Here is a 21,452-nt window from a genome sequence, read left to right as displayed (position 1 = left end):
TATAAGGATGTGTATAAAACAGTAACAAGAAACCAAGTTACTGGTATATATCGCAGATAATCATAGCCACAGTGATAAGAAACATTTTCTTGGGGAAGGAGTTGGAACTAATTAAAAGGTAAGATTTGCTGTTATTTTGACACAGACATGCATATATCCCCTAAGACTGTGGTATCAAATTTAAATAGAAATGGAGGCCACTAGTCCACATATCCCTGTGAGCCACAAATTGACTTAGTTTTAAAATGTGATATTATCTACATTTTACTATATTTCAATTTATTTTGTAAATATTTCCCAATGACATTTTAATCTGGTTCTAGATGTACTCCCACATTTGGGAATGGTGTGTGTAGCCCGCCTGCTGTGTTTGACACCTAAGAGGCCTTTATATGGAAATGTTCATCAGAAATTGTTTTTGGTGCCAAAGACCAATCAGTGAACAAGCATTTATTAAGGACTTGTTCTGTATTAGGAGTTGGTGATACAGAGACAAAAATGAAACAATTCCTGCCCTCAATGAACTTACATTCTGGGGGATTCTAAAGATCCATCAACATCAGCATGAGACTCATGAATTGAATGATAGTAAGATACAGCCCACAACTTTTAGGAATTTAACCTCAAAAATGTTTGAATCTCTAGTAGGATTGCACTGAAAATAGCCCTTCATCTTCCTAATCCCCCTGAACAAGACACTTTTTTGCTGAATGAGGAGAAAAAGGGCTAAGTTCAAGGTGGTTTTTATTTTCAATATAAAAAAAATCAGACGGTGTGCTGGCTAATTACTAATTTCATTTCACCAAATACCTATTATTTGAAAGGCATTATGCTAGGTACTGGGGACAAGAAAAACCCCCAAATAAAAAAACTGCACAGTACTCCCCCTTGAGGAGCTTACAGATCCAATAAGAGGGATAAGAAATGTATATCAACATGCATCAACTAAAGTAGAATGCTATAAGGGCAAAGGAAAGATCTAGTTAAGATTCTGTAAAAATAAGAGGAGAATGAGAGAGCCCAGTTAGCTTGGAAGAGGATCAGAGAAATCTTACTGGAGAGGGTAGCCCTTGGAATAGGCTTTGGAAGAAGAGAAGGATTTTGACAGATGGAGATGTGAAAGACTTATGTTTGAAGCATGAGGGATGGCATGCACAGAGACAGGGGAGTACAGAATGGGATTGGGAAACAACTGATAATCCAATTTGACTGGAACATGATTGCATGAAGGGGAGTGATATGAAATAATTTTGGAAAGGTAGGTTGGAGTCAGGTTCTCAAAGGCCTTAAATGTTAGCCTGTAGAGTGTAATTTGTTCCTGTGGCCATGGGATACCAATGCAGAGAAGAGGAGTGGCATGGTCAGATCTATGTCTAAGAAAAAAAAATTATTTGGATCTTGTGTAAAAGAGGAATAGCGAAGGGAAAGTCTAGGGGCTTATAAGATCAGAAGTTGTCAAGCTAAGAGGCCATCCAGTTCAACCCCTTCATTTCACAAATGAAGAAGCTGAAGCCTAGGGAGTGTTCTGACTCCAGAAATTGCAACTTTTCCCAGTATGGCGCAGCTTCTACAATTATCTAGTATTTGTTGAGCAATTAGCATTGTGCTAGGTGTTATAGAGGATAATGAAGAAAAATAAAAGGAGGATACTACCTTCAAGAAGTTTACAGTCCAGTTAGGAAAACCATACAAATATCAAAAGAAGACAGTATATGCGGATTAAGGTACTAGGAGTTCAAGATAGAAGGAAAACAATGGGTTATAGTAATTAGGGGAAGAGGTGGTTGGGTTGGGACTTAAATGATAGATAGGATTTGGCTTAGAGAAGGGTGAATATTCTGGGCAAAGGGAAAACACAAACAGAGGCAAGAAAGTAGGAACAGGAAAGATAAGAAGAAGCTCTGGGACAGTGAGAAGACAGGGTAGAAAGTTCATTCTGGGTAGTAGTGGGAAACTCATTTTGATAGGTTGGATGAAACCAGATTTAAGGGGGAAGTCTGAAAGTTAGGAGGCAGAATTTTTAAGAGTCTCCATATTAAATATCTAGGTTAATACACTTTTGGTGCTTTGTTATAAGTCTTTCAGAAGAATTCTCATTATACTTTTGAAATCTCTGTTATTCTATGGACTAAGTATGCTGTCTTCATTGTCCTCTCAGGGTACACTACATGAATGCAACCCTTTCCTATTCTCCTTCCCTCTTTAATAGATGCTTTCAGAGGCTACCAAATGCATGTACTCACCTGTTTTAAAGAAAAGGAAGAGGAGATAACTAGGGGAACGGATTATAAAGCTAAGCTGGATCAAAGAAAATACATTACAGACTTGCTTGCTTTACCAAACAGCTGGATGCAGCTGTAAAGGCAAATCATTCCCCTCCCCACAAAACACAAAACCAAATGTAAAATGAGAAACTTTTTAGCAGTTCAAGAAATAACAGAAAACTAAAGAAATATTTCTTCTCATTAAGCGAAATTTCCACCCCACCCCCACCCCAGGGGATGGTATGGGGATGCAAGGGACCTATACAGATTCCAAATGCTGAACCAAACACAATCTAGAAATGAACATGTTGCATGGAATCTTATTTATGGCTGAATTTGTAGTGGTCAAAGTCAGTAATTTTGGTGCTATTCTCATGAAGAATTTAGAGGCATAGAATAGAATGTATCTTTTGATATTTACAGAAATGAGAACCTTAAAGATGACTCATCCCCAAACTCTTAAATGAGAGGCCACTAGGCTCTTCAGTTTGGATATCTGATTGGTTGAACCCACTGGAGGGCATCAAAAGATCTAACATCATGAAGTCTCACTAGGGGAAAGGCTGTCATACTTCAAAATGTTTTGAAATTGGACACAGAAAAAAGAACATGACAGTCTCTAATCATTCAGTGGCTTATCATTTTCTTTACATATTTCATCAACATATAAATATAGTCAATATAAATATCTTCAGTGGGAGAATCATTAGGGACATGGTAATACCCACAGCAACATCACACTTCTAGATGTCTTCCCACCTTTTCTTTGAGATACAAAAAAATCCCACCTGATTCTCTACCCCATTGTCGTATCAGTTCAGTCCTTTTACTGATTTTTTTTTATACTGTGTGACTATGTGCACTGCATAGAGGATGGGGGAAAAAGTAGGAAGCATGTGACAATCATCCCTTTTGAAGGTGTTTGGGGATCCAAGCTAACACAGACACTGCATACACAGCAACACATAACCAAAGAATTTACTGTCAAAATGTTTATTGCAAAATAGAGTTTTAGAACAAAGGAAAGCAAAGGAAAAAAGTTCACATCAAAATGAAATGTATGACACCATTGAGATTACTGAATACATTGCTGGCTTTGTATTGGAATATTAAGTTCCTACTAGGATGTAAGACAATGACGGAAAAGTCTCACCACACAAGACTATAATTTCATGCTCCATACAGATTCTTATACAAAATTCTGGCACCGGCCTTGCTCAGAATAATATCCCAACAGAAAGAGAGAGAAAAAATATTAAAAAAAAAACCATTGTGAAAATGCTGTCAATTCAAAGCTCATCTGACCACACTTAAAGAGTATAAATAGTATCATTTTCTATTATTTCGTACAAAACTTTTTCAAGAGTGCAAAAGCAATAAATGCAGTGTACTGTATCTGACATTAAAAAGATATTATAACATTCAGCACACAATATAAAATATTTAATATAGGTGCTTGAAACTAAATCTGAAGTTAATATTCCCACACCAGAAAGCTCCACACAGGCATTAGAGTACGCACACTAAGTTGAAGTCTGGGGGAGAAAATGAAATGTTTTGTCCTCCAGATTTTCCTGGTAGTGGCTAATTTTACATTGTAGAAAATGCCGCATGTGTGCCCATCAAGCTACATTAAAAAGCAAAGAATAGAACAGATTGTCTCTGAGACAATATTTAAATGCTATCCTGGAAAAGGGGTCTTTTGCAAAAGGTGTAAAAAGGTGCCTGATTACAGAAAGAAAATGAACAAAAAATGTAGGTGAAGTTGGCTAGTAACACCTTAGCAGTATTTGTGTAGTGTGGTCTCATTCCGATATGTGGCAAACTATTGCTAGTGTAATAATATTTAACTTGGAATAACTGATTTCTTACTATCAATCATAAAATCTGTACTTCTTTGATTTAAAAAAAAAGAAAATAAAAAGATGAGGCCAAGTCTATAGCATTACTGTGAATTGCTTTTCTGGGTTCTACATGTTTTTGCCTTTCTTTGTATCCCAGCACTTAGCACAATGCCTGGCACATAGTAAGTTCATAATAAATGTTTGTTGACTGGCTGACTTGACTATTAAGTCCCTTGAACCTAATGAGGTCCAGTTCCAAATATCTGAACTGACTAAAGTATTATAAGGATCATAAATTTATCTGGAAATGATCTCAAAGATCACCTAGGGTAACCCCCTTATTTTATAGAAAATGAAACTGAACCTAGAGAAGTTTAGCTACTTGTTACATTTCACACAGGTAGTATACAACAGAATAATGATTTTATCCTAGCTCCTTTAAACTGCAAATATGTCCTCTTAAAGTGTGACTAATTGCCACTTACACTGTGACTAATTAAACTGCTTGGTAAAGTCTGAAAAACTAAGGTCTTTATTGTCACCGATCCCACAATCTGAAAAGAGTTCCTCACCCCTGGTGTTTTTTTAAAATACAGATATTTCTGTTTAAAAAAAATGAGTAGAGGGAAAGGCAGAATCATAAAGTAACAAAGCTAGTTCACTGAATTTTCTCCTCTGAGAACTGAGGAGACGCTGTAATTGAGAATGAACCAAGTTGGATTTTGTCCTTCCAACCGATCTCAATAGCCCATTTCCCCTTGGAAACTAGTTTTACCCCTTGTTATTCTTGGTGCTGAGAAGATAAAGCTATAGATATCCTTAATTCAGGCTGAGTGTACATGTAGCAGCTATTATTTTGAAAATGCATGCTCTGACTTTGGCAATTTGATTTATTACTCCTGAAGGAGAATAGCTGTGGGCACTCTAATACGAATGTAAAGCTGTCAATGTCTACTTGAATAACCTTATGAATTAAGTCAAAATATTAAAGGGAAGTTAATAAGTCTTCAGATGTCTGGTCCTAACAATGATTATAAAAATGTAGAGATTCAATTCTCATTTTCAATACTGAAATTTCTCAGCATTTCCCAAACTGTCCTTACTAACAACATACATATTTTTATGAGCTAGTTACAGTTGTGAGATAAAATCTACACTAGCATGTTAGGTTTTGGGGGAGATATTCTAAAGTTGAGTAGAAGCTGAATAAAAGTAGATTATAAACTATACAATGAAAACCACCTCTATGATTTTGCATTAATTCAATAAGTATTTCTTTTAAAGATTCAAAGAAGAACCTGTGCTTTGCTAAATTCTACCAAATGATGCTGGATAAAGGATCATTCTAACAAGAAATGATGATGTGGCAGCAGGAAACTTTCAAAATTCAGGCTTAACACTGGCCAATATCTTCCTTTGCTTTTCATCAGTTGTGCTGAAATATGATTACATTTTAAAAAATTACTATCAAGTAGCCCTGACCTAAATGAAGTTTATTAGAAATGTGCGTCATCCAGTGCATCTATTACATAACTATAGGAGTTAGAAATGGTTTCTGATTCCAGCTCTTATATGTTTCATATCTCTTTAATTGACTCTATGCTCTTTGAGGACAGGGATGAAATCTAATGTATACTGTGTATGATAATGTATTATACATACACACATAATATATTTAATAATTGTTTGTTGAATTGAACTGAATTTGTTGTGTGACCTGGGGCAAGTAAGTCATGTTGCTTCTCCTTCCTCTCCATTCCCTCAACTCTAAAACGAGAGGGTTGACTAAATAATCTCTAGGGGCCTTTCCTGCTGCTAATTCTGAACACACCTTTCCGCTTTCATTGATGCCTGGGCCTTTCTGGACAAATGAAGGGGCCACGCTGCCCCAAAGCAGTGAAATGACTAAGTATTCCCTGAGTGTTCAGAAGGAGTTCAGGATACAGCTCTTGGAAGAGAGTAATACACACTCTCCTCCTTGATGGCACTGGGTCTATTATAGCACAGATGTATTATCTTATAGCACACTCTTAGTGTGATCTTGGCCAGCTGCTACCATCCCTACACTGATGAGGAAATTGACAAAGAAAAGCAGCTCTGGTCAGTGGCAAAACTAAAGCACATAATGCCAACTGTCCCTGACTCTCTGGGTTCTAACTTCTAATACGACAATCTTCCAATCGATTGACATATTAAAAGGAGGTAAATCCCACTTTCCCATTCGTTTATATGTCCTAATTTGTTGATCAAAAGGTAAGGGTTTTTTGTTTTGTTTTGTTTCTGTTTTTTAACATATAAAGTGCCCAGATACAAGAAGAGTAGCATGCACAGACACATTTTCCTTTGCTTATGCAAGATGAAAGATCTGAAGCACATTCTTGTCTCTACCTTTTTAGGATCCTAGCAGGAAAAGCTTTCCTTCATCTCTCCTTTTTTGTCTACTACTACACTAATAGTTCTGCCTAAATTTGAAAGACTGTGGGCTTTGGAAAGTATCGGATCCCCACCAGAACAATGCCTGGAGGGCACAAGTATGTTAGTCACTAGGCACTGCTCCTGTTGGAACAGTGGGAGGAGAATTATCTTTTGTATGGCATTTCACAAACTCAGTCTCTAACCCAAGGGTCAATTAACAGGGGTCATCATGAACTTATTCTTTCTTTATATTGACTTAGGATGAATACTAATGACTTTGGCATTAATACACGTTCCAAAGGTGTGTAAATAGCTCAGAAGAATTTGATGGATGGTCACTAATGCTTTGCAATAGCCCTCAGGGTACAAGAGAATTCACCTGTTTGTGTGCCTGGCCTGACACTAGTTTTCTTCATTTGGAAACTATATTGTTCTACCTTCATGTTCCCAATGACTACAGGAACAAAAACTACTCAAAACTGGTTTCCCAAGAAAGACTGAGGCCACTCATATTTTATTTTTTTTTAGCTCTACTGGCAAGAAAAATTGTTTCACATATCACTTGCAAAAAAATCTTAATATTTACTCCAAGCCGGGAAGCTGGCACAACTTACATAGATCTCTTTGGGATCTTTCAAAAGGGTCTTGGAGAATGAAAGTTTTCAAATCCCAGGAGGTTTGATATCAGGCTTGGATTAGCTAATGTGATTGGAAATGGCAATTGATATATGTGTAGCTAATAACCTTTGTGGTGGCCTTCTTTAGGTTTTTTTTAAGGGAAAAAAATGCCACCAAAGGCATTTTATGGGATTTAGTTTCGAGAAAAAAATAAATTGCTTCATAATTTAGTCTGGAAACAGATTGCTGACACTACTTCATTTAGAAAACATCTTAGCTTTGCCAGGTTTCTCAAGCAGTCACCAGAGAAATAACTATCAGCTTCTCTGTAGAAGCACTGGCGTCTCTGAGTCACTGCAGAAAGAGGCATAGCAGCATACAGATGATTCTGGGGAAGTGTCTGAGAACTAAATTAGTGATTAGGTCATGGTGGAGAGCTATTCAGCTACAGAATCTGGTGCTATTCTCCCTAAATAATTATAGTCATTTTTCCTTTGAATTTTATTTCACGATGGTTAATTTCTTCTGAAAAATAGATTTAGGATCCAGGATTACCATTTCATCTCTATTGGTCATTGAAAATAGGGCCATGTTTAGGGCCCAAAAGGCTGGAAGGTGGTGCCCCCATCAACAGGAGCCTTTTTCTAATACATAAAGTGTGAGTTCATTTACATAAAGTACAAGGTAACTTTTAAGAGGAAAGTGCATTGATAAGTCTCCAAGGCTCGTAGAGATAAATAGAAAGGACTCTAGCATTTGCTGTCAGTTTCAAAAATGAGTAGTCTTCCTTTCACTAACATGTTATTGATAAAATTGCTCAGGTTTTACTTTAAGCAACTGTGTTTCAAGAAGCACTAGGACACTTTGGGATGAGATCCTATACAAATAGTAATTTGGTGTTGAAAATGTTCTTTGTTTGGGTATTACCGAAGATAGGTGTTTGAAACAACTTTCTTCGATCTCAGGTACTTTTGTCAAAAATTTCAGTCACAACCAAGCATTTCTGACATCACCAAGTATTTTCATACAAAATAAATATGTAAGAAATTCACTGGTCTGACTTAGGTTAACAGCAGAAACAAGTATTTAGGTTGAAATAGGAGCCAGAAGCATTTGCTTGAAATACAAATATCTTTATCCATAGCAAGAGGGAAATAAAATTAAGCCAAATACACAGTACAAAACACTCATGTTTCAAATATGTTAAAATGTCCTCAGCATGAAAGTCAATTGTACTTTTTTTTAAGCCACAGAAATTTCTGTAATCAGGCACCACATTACAGTTGAATTGTGAGCTACGTCTATTTTTTCTTAACATTTTTCTTATTTTCCTTCAAAATTTCATTAAGCAAAAATAAATCAGTAGTAGTCTAAACAGAGAGTGCTGCCATAGTAAATGTGACTGGCCTAAAAAAAACAAAACAACCCACAGTGTTTGATTTCTTTCTTGACTTTTTCATATAGATCAAAATTACAAGTTTCTTTTTTTCTGAACATTTGAAATTTTATTGCTTTGCTTTCAGGCTTAAGAGAATTCTGGATTTCTGATTTCATTCACTACTGTCATCCATGTCATCCTCATCACCGTCATCATCATTGTCACCTTCTGACATGTCAAATTCACTGAACCCCAGGGCCATGTTGATTTTCTTTCCCCTCCTCTTAGATGTAGTTTTGGAAGAATTCTGCTTGGCTTGCATGTTTATCTGCATCCCCGAATGCAGGACAGCTCCTGCTTTGTTCATTGAGAAGACATCCCCAAAGCCCATCACCATCATGGCCTGTAGACTTTGCTTCATGCCATCTCCCTCCCCGTTACTTGTTGCTGTGATTTGACATGACATCTCTGCACTGTTTGATTCCTCTGTCTTAGATTCAAAGTAAGACTCCTCAGACATTCTTGCAGCAAGAGGCAAGAGAAGCTATCAAAAAGGAAGAAAGGACAGAAGTAAAAAAAAGGAGAGTTAAAAACCAAACTCGATTTAGGAAACAGGCACCACAAGATAAGCTAGAATTAAACAGAAGGTAAAATGGTTAGTGAAATGAACTCAGGGACTAATGAAGGAATTCATTTAAATTTAGTTTGTTTCATTTTTGTTTTGTTCTTTACAAATGACAGGACAAATTCCAGTGGAAAGTCTACGAATAATCACAAGGAACATGATTTCAAATGAAAAAATTATAACTTTCCAAGCCTCCATTTTGTGTATACAAAATGGATTGGTGGCAGTCTCTTAGTTTCTGTTCACTTCACTTTACCACAGAATTTTTTCATTTTAATTGTCACATTTAAAAGTGAAAGGAAATAGATGGAAAATCCCAACAAAACCAAGAAATCAAGAAAGCTTGGCCCAGAGCAGAAAAGTTTATGAGAATGTGCAAAGACAGTTCAGCAGGCAAGAGACTTTTGGGGAACCAAGGACAGCCAATTTCTTTCTTTTTTCTGGTTGTCACATTTGGGTAATCATGAGCCTGAGCTGGAAAAAGAGACCTACTCCTTAACTCTTTCCATTTCTTATGCATTTGGGGGCATTTCTGATTTAAATAACTTACTTGACCCAGGCATTGTAATGTCAGGGTTTGTTAAAATGCAGATTCCTTTCTTGTGTAGGTTGAACTAGATGGCCACTGATGCCCCTTCCACATCTCAAATTTTATGATTCTGTGAATATTCTGCATATTGTCTGTGTCATTTAAAAATTATAAACAAGTAAATGAGTAGCCACATACACAAGCTGAGAAGGAAAGAGCAACAATCTACATTTTTCTTATCCCCTTCCTCTACTGCTACCATTTTCCTCTGTTTCGGACTATCTTTATCTTTTAATAGTATTTTTCTTTGAGATGTTTTCTGTTCACGGTAGTCATATATGAAGTGTAACTCTCAGCAACCTACTTGCTTCCATGTTGTTAATCATAAGACAATAAAGGGTAAAGTAGCTGGGGTCTGGCAAAGGTACTGGCTCTCTTTCAAGGAAGTGAACCAAATTAGGATTTATAGCAATTTAGGACTGTTCCAGTATTTAGGTAATGTTGTGGTAGCACAGTGTGCAATTACTGTCCTCCTGGAATGACCTTTATATTGTGAGTCTAAAAACTGATTTTCCAATCCTTTCATTAAAGTTATGACTGAGTTTTTGAATGACATCCTATTCTATTAGGGAAATACTTCTAGAGATGTCAATACAAGAAAGTCACTTCATAGAATCCAGCTGAAAGACTGCAGTGATGTGGAAAAATATTTTTCTTTATGCCCTTTTGCTTTGGAAACTGGGTATTTTCAGTCAAATTTCCCAGCTGCCCAGAGTAGTCTTCAGCTGTTAAATGCTTAAGAACTATATTCACTTTTATTCATTTTAGGAGACTTATTTATTTCATGCCATAACAGATTATAAAGAGTTTACATAAATCATTCTGAGTTGCCCTTTTTATTCCTAGTATATACCAGTTGCTCATAGAAAATACATTTTCCTGTTATTCAAGAATAAAAATAAGAATTCCTTTTTCACAACATATTTTGACCTATGACACAGTCTCAATATAACAAACAGTGAGTTGAAAATTAATTCCCTCTAATAATTGTAGAATTGGTTGTGGGATAATCCTTCAAAATAAAGGCCAAATGCCTTAGAGAGTTTTACTATTTTCATTCAGTTATGCCAAGCCACCTCCCCTTTATTGCCTCATTGTGGCATGGAAGTAACCCCTAGATTCTCAAAGGTCATATATGTCAGTTGAACACAAACTCCACCAAACTGGACAAGCTTTGCATGTGGGACTACCAACAAACTGAATGCAGGACTAGGCTAGCTAAGTGAGCAGAGATTCTTCACCACAAAGCTGGTTATGAAATTGGCCAACAATTGTTTGGCCACAACAATGCATGAAAACATCATCTAATGTGGAAAGTCTTTGATCTGTGCTGGTGGAAGGGTGGTACAAGTCAATGGAAGCACAGATCTTTTGAAATTTACAAGAATTGCTGAAGTGTAGCTTGCCATTTTGAACAGAATCCAATTAATTGGAATATCATTCTAAACCATTCTCACAACCACTTCTTTAACAGTGTATTTACTATTTCTTTGAAGCTTCTATTATATAAATCATATTTGACGTCAATTGGGAGTAAGATCTATGCTATGCACAAATGAAGTATTTGTTGAATACAAACTAGTTGAATAAAAACATTCTTTCCTTCCACAGGTCAGCTTTCTGTGGAAGAGGTGAGCCAAAGTACAGTACAGAAAACTTAGGCTCTTGATTTTAAAAGGCAGGGGTGGAGTGGAGAGAAGGGATTAAAAGAAAGTCCTCATTAAGACTGCATCTCTTTCTGCCCAAGGCTAGGTGATATTCATTAGCCCAGTTTCATTACTGAAAGTTCCCTGAAGTGGAAGCATGTTATTTTAAAAAAATAATCTCTAGGAGATAAAAGTATTTGTTTTCTTATCTAGAACATGACTGGTCAGTAATAGTGTTATTGTGTTAAGACATAACCCATGAATTCTTACCATAACTCATGCCAAGAAACTAAGTAAAAAAGACATCTTGAAAAGTCCCCCAAACTATCCTTATAAGTGATTCAAAGTACCTTCTTATAAAACAGGATAAAATTAATCTTGCCAGGCAGTGCTTTATAGTTTAAAATTTCCATGTATTTAGAACTACTATCTCAAGGCAGAGAGCTGGCCTCAGAGACTCAGGAGTACCTGAGTTCAAGGTCATCCCGTAACATACTGGCTTTGGGATCAAGTTCATTCTCTAACACAGACTAGTTTGGGATCCTGGGCAAGTCTCTTAACCTCCTGTTGCCCAGGGCAATTCCTTAAGACTTTAAATTGCAGAGCAAGTGATGATCAACTTTCGTAGAGGGAGTTAATCACTGGGATTATCCAGTACTATACGGCTAGTAGCAACAAAACAAAACAGAACAACAACAACAACAAAAAACAAACCATGCTCAACGGTAAGAGTTGTTCTTGCCATCTTATAAATAAAGCAGTTAGCCTGATCATTTGAATGAGCATGAATAAATGGCTCTCATGTGTGAGCATTATCTTTAGGCCACTTGGGCTGACTGTGTAAATAATTGCTGTGAGTTTAGTACCAATAGGTCCTGAAATACCACCCCAAAATGAACTACTTACTCTTTTCTCCTATCTGAGGTCATTCCCACTATTGTTTAAATGCCCCATTTAAAAAATATTCAATAATAGATTCATGCAATGCAGTTGAATGTTACTTTAGTAGTTTTATAGTAGTCAAATATAGGGGCAGCCAGGTGGAGCAGTAGATAGAGCTCTGGGCCTGCAGTCAGGAACACAAGAGTTTAAATCTGGCCTCAGGCACTGACTAGCAAGTCATTTAAGCTCTGTTTGCTGCCATTTCTCCATCTGTAAAATGGGGATAATAATAGCACCTTCCCCTCCCTCCCCCAGGGTTGTTGTGAAGATCAAATGAGATAACTATGAAACTCCCAGCACAGTGCCTGGCACATAGTTAGTGCTATAGAAATGTTAGTTATTATTATTATTATTATTATTATTATTACATCAAAATTCTTATTTGTATCCTTAGAACCAGTCATTCTTAAAATGACAATTTCTTATAGTAAAATAATAATTTTTAATATATTTTCCTTCTTTAATAAAAGCAAGACTGTGTAATTCATTCTGAAAAGCTTCTTTCTCAAAATTCTAAGAGTCAAGTATAAGTCATATGTGATCCTTATCTCCTTGTGACATTTAAGAAAAACCATATACATGCCTAAATTCACTTAGGAGAATTATAAGAAACACACTTTAGCACAGAGACCCCGACTATGACCAGAACACTAGAGAGCCTAGGCTTCCTAATGGATAGGACGATTTTCTTTTTTAAGAAGGGTGGGGGAGGCAGAACAGATGGGATTTGATTAAGGTAGCAGCTAAGATCAACTGCACATTGAAGGGAATTGAATGATGTTTTATTTTCATATCAATTTTCAGGATTTAAAAAAGAAAAAAAAAATTCTGCTCATTACAAGAAAACAAAAAATAGTGATATTGACATGTTTGCTGGTCATACAAAACCAACGGCAGTCTTATCTAAAAAAAAAAAAAGATTTCCCACATTGTTTTTCTGAAGAAAACCAGATTTGTAAAAACCAAGATACTTTAGGTGAATCTATTTTTTTTGTATCTGTCCATGTTTTTAAGTATCTGTCCTTTGTAATCATACTAATACTAATGAATTGCACCATGAACATTCAAGTTGGGTTGCCATAGAAATTTTATTAGTCTGTGTTTAAGATATGTGGGTAAATATAGAGAAAGTAGAAAAAATGGTTAATTTTGAGTTCAACTACTACTCCTTCTAGCAATGTTATTTTTTAAATGTACAGCCTGCTAACCAGTTCTGTTGCTGGTGAACTGGTCAGTCAACAATGAGGTATATTAAGAGCTAATCTGCATTTGAAAATATTTTCTTAGAGTTGAGATTTAGCAGGTGATGGTAAAATAAAAACAAAAAAAACCTTATTTTTAAAGACATATAAAGGCTATACTGACATAAAGGCTATACTGTCAGAACAGCTCTCAGGGACAGAGCCAAAAATAGAATACAATTTGCTGATGGGTTTCTGTGCATTTTTGAATTGAAATTTGATATGAATATCACTCAGATGTAAATGGTGGACCACTATCAAACTACTGCCTGCAAAGCCATGGGGAAAAAAGAGAGTAGATGCCATGCTGCCATGCTTAGCCAGTCTTTCTAAATGCTCTTTAAAGGGGGAGTGGGAAAGAGGAGGCTCGTGTCACAGCACATACTTACAGGAGTATTGGACTGTTCGGTCAGCTTTTGCTCCCACATTTTAAGGCGTCTCTCTCTTTCCTTCAGTTCCTGCTCTTTAAAGCTGAGATCTCGCTCCAGTTTCTTTAGCCTCTCCAGTGTTGCCTCGATTTCACATCTGCAACAGGACAACCAGGTAAGTCTTGGCTTTTCTCAGCAGATATAAATTGTTCAGATTGTTAGATAAAGTAAAAGAGCAAGTCTAACTCAATAAAAAGTAAAAGGACAACCCTAACTCAAACATCATGCAATATTTAGTTACCTGGAAGAGGAAACCTTGATGTCTTTAAAAACTAAAAGGCAAAATTCAGTGTTGGAACAATAAATCAGATGTGCCTAGCAATTTCTAAAAGTTCTGTTTAAATAAATCTAAATTTTATCATTTTTTTTCTTTTGAATAACTAATGGTACCGTTGATAATAATGAGTGACCTGGGAATTCATTGAAGACTCATTTCCAAGGTATATAGGGAATTCATTCAAATTTATAAGATAATTTTCCCAGTAGATAAATAGTCATGGGATAAGAACAGGCAGTTTTCAAAGAAAGAAATCCAAGTTATCAACCACCATATGAAAAAATGCTCTAAATGACTAATAATTAGAGATATGCAAATTAAAGCACTTTGAGGTCCTACTTCATGCCTATCAGACTAGAAAAGACAAACAATAGAGAAAAATGTCAAATGTTGGGGGGCGTGGCTTTAGGAAAACAGGTAAAGTAGTGCATTGTTTGTAGAGCAGTGAATAGTCCATTCTGGAAAGCAATTTGGAACTTTACTCAGAAAGTTACCAAATTATGCATTCCTTTTGGTGTAACTGTACCATTACTAGGCCTTGCATGCAGCAAAGAAAAAATAAAGGGATCTACATGAACACAAAAATATATAGCAATTTTTTTTTGTAGTTTATACACATGATGGAATATATGCTGTAAGAAATGATGAAAAAGACAATTTCAAAGGAAACTCAGAAGATCTTTATGAATTGAAGCACAGCAAAGTAAACAGAGTTAGGAGAAAAATTTATACAATGAGGAAAAACTACTTTAAAAGATTTTAGAAATCTGGTTAATACATTGATAGACTATGAGTTCAGAAGAATGAAAATAGAACACACCACTCACCATCTGACAGGGAGGTGATGAACTTAAAATGCAGAGACACATTTTTGGACATTTGTTTTGCTAGACTGTACAGCTATATACATACTGACAGACTTGATTTTTATCTTATTTTTTAAATTTACTCAAGTAAGTGGGGCAATGGGGGGGGCAGGTTAATAAAATAAATGCTTGTTACTTGAAGAAAGAACAAATCTAAATTCTATTCTTTGCCTAATTGGATAACTAATAATACCACTGAAAGTAGTAATGAGTAATTTGAGAATTCCAGTAATAGCTGCTTTAATCTTGATAGAAAGTCTCAGCACGAACTTCATTCTCACTTCAGAGACATTATGTTGTTTCTTTTTTTTTCTTTTTTAAAATATATTTTTATTTGCTTTGTTAACTCTCCCTCCTTCCTGCCCTTCCCCCACACCTTGAGAAGACAAAGAATGACATCGATTATGTTAAGTCATTCAAATCATATTTCCATATTAGCCAAGTTACAAAAGAAAACACATACACACAAACAAGAAAAATAAGGTGAAAATAGTATGCTTCAATCTGCTCTCAGAATTCGTCAGTTCTCTCTCTGGAGATAGAATTTTCCATCATAGTCTTTTGGAATTGTTTTGCATCATTGTCTTAATCAGAGTAGCTAAATCTTTCATAGTTGATCACTATGATCACTACAATATTCTCCTGGAGGTTCTGCTCACCTCACTTTGTATCAGTTCATATATGTCTTCCTGGGTTCTTGTGAAGCCATCCCATTCATCATTTCTTATAGCACAATAGTATACCATTGCAATCATATACCACTACTTGTTGAGTCATTCCTTCATTGATGGGCATCACTTCAATTTCCAATTCTTTGCTACCGCAAAAAGAGCTATTATAAATATTATTTTACATTTAGGTCCTTTCCCCTTTTTATTGATCTCTTTGGGATTTGGGCCTAGTAGTGGTATTGCTGGGTCAAAGTGTATGTATGGTTTTAAAGTCCTTTGGGCATAGTTCCAAATTGTTGTCCAGAATGGTTGCACCAGTTCACAACTTCACCAACAGTGTATTTGTGTCCCTATTTTTCCAGATCCTCTCCAGCATTTGTCTTTTACCTTTTCTGTCCTGTTAGCCAGTTTGATAGGTATGAAGCATCATCTCAGAATTGTTTTAATTTGCATTTCTCTAATCAATAGTTACTTAGAGCATTTTTCATGTGACTATTGATAGTTTTGATTTTTTTTTTCAAAAACCCCTGTTCATATCCTTTGACCACATCATAGCACTTCAAGTCCAAAATTTATTTTCCGGCCTTTCCAGATATCTCCTTCTATTCCTTAATATGTACTCTAGGCTCTGGCCAAAATGGACTACTCTCCTCCATGAATCTGTCTCAAACTTTCTACTGTTGTTCATACTATTCTCTATGCTTATAATGTCCCTATTTTCTACACAAAGCTTCCCTTAGTGTTTCCACTATCACCAACTACCTCCCCAACCTAGTAACAACTTTTTCCCAACGGACATCACAAAACACTGTTTTCTATTCACTAAGTATAATTTTACATTATAATTATATCTATGTGCTAATTTCCTCTATGAAATGGAAGTTCCACAAGGGCTGGGGGGGGGCTATGTCTTACTTAAACTCTATGTTTTCCTCAACTTAACATCATGCTCTGCAAACAGCAAGCAGTTATTAACTGTGTTTTAAATGGAATTGAATTGAACCCTATAGGTTCTTAATCTGGGGCTTGTGAATTTTGCTTTTAAAGATAGATAGATGGGTAGAGATAGATAGATAGCTGTATTTTGATATAATTGGTTTCCTTTGTAGTCCTGTGTTTTTATACATTTAAATACAAGCTTAGAATGTTACAGGTTTTACCAGACTGTCAGAGGGGTCCATAACACAAAAAAGATTAAAAACTCCTGCTCTCAGAAACAGGAGTTCTTTCAGGAGAGGTTTTTGGAATTTATAGTTAGAAACTCAGGTACCAGGAATCATATAAAGCTTCACTTAAAAAGTTATATTAAATGTTTCCTTTCTCTTTGTAAAGAAAGCTAATTCTAGTTACTTCCCCTGAAATGATCCCTATAGACTAAATAGTTTCCTTGTTATCTCTGAGGTCTGGACAAGCACCCAAATGGGATCACAGAATTAATTATTTGGCACTAGAGGAGTTGATTTAGTCCAATGCTTTAACTTTAGAAACTGAGGCCCCAGAAAGTTAAGTGACTTGCCTAAGATCACATAGGTAGCAAGTGGCAGAGCTGGGATTTAAACCCAGGATTTATGATTCTAGCACTGTTTTTTAATGCCTGTGAATGTCATTACTGATCACTGGCAAGTCCTAGGCAAAACAAGGAAAAAGAAAAAAAGAGGAGAAAAAGAAAGTCAGTAGGGGCATACTAAGACAAAGAGACCTCAATAGAGGAGAAGGATGTGTTTATGATGGTTATGATAGTCAGGCACTAACAACAGCTATCACAGGCACTATTCAGAAACATCTTGTCATAGGTAGCTAAACCTTTGGTTTAGGAAGTTGAAAATGAAGGGTGGCTGTACCTAACTAAAACTGTTAACTGTTTTCCAAAGCCTGCCATTTCACTTCCAGGGAAACAGAGTAAATCAGTACCCTGTTGTGGTTCCCTACTCTCATAACTACATGTTATGTTCCTAAATATAGTCTGAGCAGCATAAACTTCTCTATGCAGCAGGTGTCAAGGTAGGTCTAAATTTGGACCAAAAACTTTATATCTCACTAAGATGGAATCTGGAAAGCAATTAATATCATAATATGCTTTAATCACATTAGGTAGTCTGAAAAGTGCCTTGTTAAAACAAGGAAGGTAATTAATGGAAAAAAGCAGCTGCTTGTGCCACCCTCAAGCACTTGTTCTTTGTGAATCAATCATTTAGGGGAAAAAAAGAACCTATTTCCCTTTGTGCACCAACATACAAGTATAGCACCTTGAAAGCGCCTACACCACAAAAGTAGCATCACTAAATACTTAGTTACAGACAGCTTTGCTTTAGCAGATAGGGGTGGGGCTGTCCATGGAGCCAGAAGGATGTGGATACAAGTCTTGGCTTGGACACATAACTGGCTCTGTGACAATAGGGAAGCCATTTCTCAGTGCCCAAGACAATGCTGTAAAGCCTACATCTAAGGTGAAGGTGAGTTGCTGTCCTAGGTCTATAGAGAGAGTTTCCACACCTAGAGTTCCCTATACCAATGAAATCACAAATACAGATTTTAAAAAATTCCTCTACTAAAGGTCCAAAAGAGAACTGAATCATCAATTGCCTAGGATTTGTACTAACAAGAAAAGAAATCTTAAAATTTGTTCTGAGGTATTGTGACAAACAATAACAACAACAACAACAGTAACACCCCAAAACAAAACACAGAAACAACTTCATTCTCCTTCCTGGGGAAAGTTTTTTGGAGTGTGTGTGAGTTTGTGTTTTAAATAGACAGATGGGAAGAATGCGATAGCCAAAAGCTCATGCCCCTCATCCTTCTCTAGACCCTAAAAGAGGTAGGTAGTTGGTGTTCCTACCATTTTGAACATTAGCTTCTCCTGCCAATTATGCTGATCTCTCCAACATATTTTTTTTTATCAGAACAAATGGCCAATAAACACATTTTTGCTTGTTCTTTAAGTCGAGGATTTATCCCCAGTTTCGGGGCTAAAAGCATTACATATCTATATGTTGGGTTTTTCCCCCTGGAAAATCAGTGAACATTTAAATAAGTCATAAACTGTGACGCAAACAGATAGAAACAAATAGGTCGAAGGCATGAACATCTCTCATCTTTAATTTGTTTTAATTTGTTTCCCTGTGCCTCTCAAGGACTAGCAAGAGTGTCTGATGCCATGTGACGTGAAGGCTGTAATGCCTATGCTGGCAGGACAAATTAAGAACAGTGGTCCCCCTTGCTTTGTTGATAGCCTCCCTTACTCAACCTCAATGCTACTTAAATGTAGTTTTTAGGTGTTTTAATCTATGCAAATTATGGTTTTCTCTTAAGCCAAATCCATCTAAGGTAAAGTCCTACTAACAGCAGTTTTTCATGTCAAAATCATGCACTGTACTATAATTATCTTTTTCATTAGACAGAAACTTCTTTTAAAATAAAAGGTCAGTCTGCAAAAGAAAAAAAACTCAGCTATATTATGTATTTTTATAAAGTTGCATGGCATAGTAAATCATCAGTGTCATCAGAGGAAAAGCTTTATTGTCAAATAAGCACACAAATTCACAAACACAGGAATCTATAAAGGGTTGGACATGGCTGATATTTTTTCCCCTAATTAATCCTCAAGCCATCACATTGTGTAATTCAAGAACAACTGTAATCTGTCAGAATGATCAACATTCTATATATGATTTTTACATATACAGAACAAAATCCGAGGATTAATGAATGGTCTTTAATCTTTGGGTTTTGTTCTCACAATAATGTAATCATCAGTGGAGAACACTAAAAAACAATAAATTGCAGGAGTCATGGAAAAATACATATACTAAATCTGATTTCTCTTACACACACACACCTCAGCCATGCAAATTAACACAGGCCTTTGACCTAAAAGGATTTAGGCAACTGTAGGAAACTAAGACTTCTAATGAAAATGGAAAATATTACCCAGAAGACATTTTCTGGTTCCCTAGTACTTGTAATCATGAATTCAATCATTGCTAATTTGCTAGTAAATGATGAAGCATGATGAAAATATTGTGGCCTAACATATTTATGAAAAGTTTCAAATATTTAATTTCCTTTCTACCACCCAGAAAGGCAGTGGAAAGAATCTAATTTCAAGAAGACTTGGTAGGCATATTCAAACCATATATTTAGCTTATTTCTGAAAATAAAGTTTCACTTCATGTACACTATGAAGCTTTGTCAGGTGTAGACAATTGTGAAAATTCCATGATTTCTAAAGCACTTGCTGGAATTTGACTCTGGCTAAAATTTGGGTATCTGTACACATGAAAAAAAATTTGAAATGTGGTAAATAATGGATATTTCATTGTAGTCTTTTTGGAAAATTAAGATGTCAATGTAACCAGGGGTTCAAGCCTAGCATTTGCATAAGACTCTCTTTATTGATGGAGAGAAGATTACTCAATGCTTTACATCTGCCTGCCGGGGAGAACTGAAGAGAATCTGGAACAGAATGTGTCTTCTCTGACAGCTAGAAGCCAGAAACCAGGATGTTTCCTCTCCCAAGCTCTAGAGGGCTCTGCCCCTCAGGTGGGCACAAAGCATACAGTAATCCTTCTCTCCACTAATACAGAAAGACTTATGCAAATATCAGGGTCGAGTGCCAGATTATATTAAGAAATACTCAAATGACCTAGTTAAACTTTTAGTCTGATTCATTAGAGTGAACTTAGTCCAGTCATATTCCTAGCATACTAAATGTCCAGCCTAATAAAATACCATTAAACTGCTGTGTGGTCTTCACACAAGTTTTTACAACAAAAAGATTGGCAACTTATAGAAATGGTACCACTGAGGGGCACATAAGGCAACTGTTAGTAGCACATCACTTTTCATTATATTAATTTTCTTTTTTCCCACTTTTTCTACTGTTCATCTTTCGAACTTTTCTCTCTTTAAAAATTCAAAAGAAAACAAAAACTTCAACTTCTGTTCGCTTTTTCTACTCAGGTATGGCATAGCACTAAGAACCCTGGGTTAGGAGTCAGCAGACCTGAGCTCTGATCCTAGTTGTGTCCTAGTTTCAGAGTTGGATGAGTCATTTTGTTTCTCTAAGTCTCAATTATCTCATCTGTAAAATGGAGATGATATCTACCTACCTACCTCATGTAGGTGTAGTCAGATTCAAATGAGATAATGGATGTGAAACTTTGTTACACATGGCTATACCACTGTAAGGTATTATCTCACTTTTTATGGGACAACTCATGAGCCCTACTTGCCTTTCCCCCAGTATCATTAAGACTAAAGAAGTTGCTAACCCCTATCTTAGAAAATCTCTTTTGAGACTTTAGCCTCCTATTTTTAATCTTTTTCCTAGTTATCTCTGAGATTATGATAAGACTCCATATCTATCTCATGTGGTATATATTTTAATTTAAAGCTGAAAAATATTTTGAGGGTTTTGACAACACGCAACTATGTCTACTAAAAAAACCCACAACACAGTAGAGTATTTTCTAGTGTCAGTGTTCTTCTACCAAAAAAAAAAGGAAAAAAAAGGAGTGAGTTGTTTGTATTCCATCTCCCAGAAGACAGGTGACAAGATTTAAATGAATTAATAATTAAGAAAATTTGCAGAATAAATTGTGGTAATTTAGGAAGATAAAATTGGTAAATTTATCCTAAGCAGGGAC

At 36.0% G+C, this 21,452-nt stretch overlaps 1 protein-coding gene across 3 annotated transcripts in view; it reads right to left on the bottom strand.

Moving 5' to 3' along the window:
- MAP3K20 (mitogen-activated protein kinase kinase kinase 20) overlaps window positions 1-21,452 on the bottom strand; it is a 220,847-nt gene that overhangs the window by 53,528 nt on the left and 145,867 nt on the right. Inside the window, exons 11-12 of one of the 3 annotated variants that reach the window (XM_036742496.1) lie at window positions 13,952-14,087; window positions 3,242-9,063 (exon numbers count right to left, since the gene is read on the bottom strand). In XM_036742496.1, the coding sequence (XP_036598391.1) occupies window positions 8,692-9,063; window positions 13,952-14,087 (508 nt within the window). In that variant the 3' untranslated portion in view covers window positions 3,242-8,691. Of the gene's footprint in view, window positions 1-3,241; window positions 9,064-13,951; window positions 14,088-21,452 lie in introns of those variants that run through there. The other 2 variants (XM_036742497.1, XM_036742495.1) reach the window with 2 other exon arrangements.

The sequence above is a fragment of the Trichosurus vulpecula genome, chromosome 2 (assembly GCF_011100635.1).
Source record: "Trichosurus vulpecula isolate mTriVul1 chromosome 2, mTriVul1.pri, whole genome shotgun sequence".
Lineage (NCBI taxonomy): Eukaryota > Metazoa > Chordata > Mammalia > Diprotodontia > Phalangeridae > Trichosurus > Trichosurus vulpecula.
This window is presented reverse-complemented; position numbering and strand designations above follow the sequence as displayed.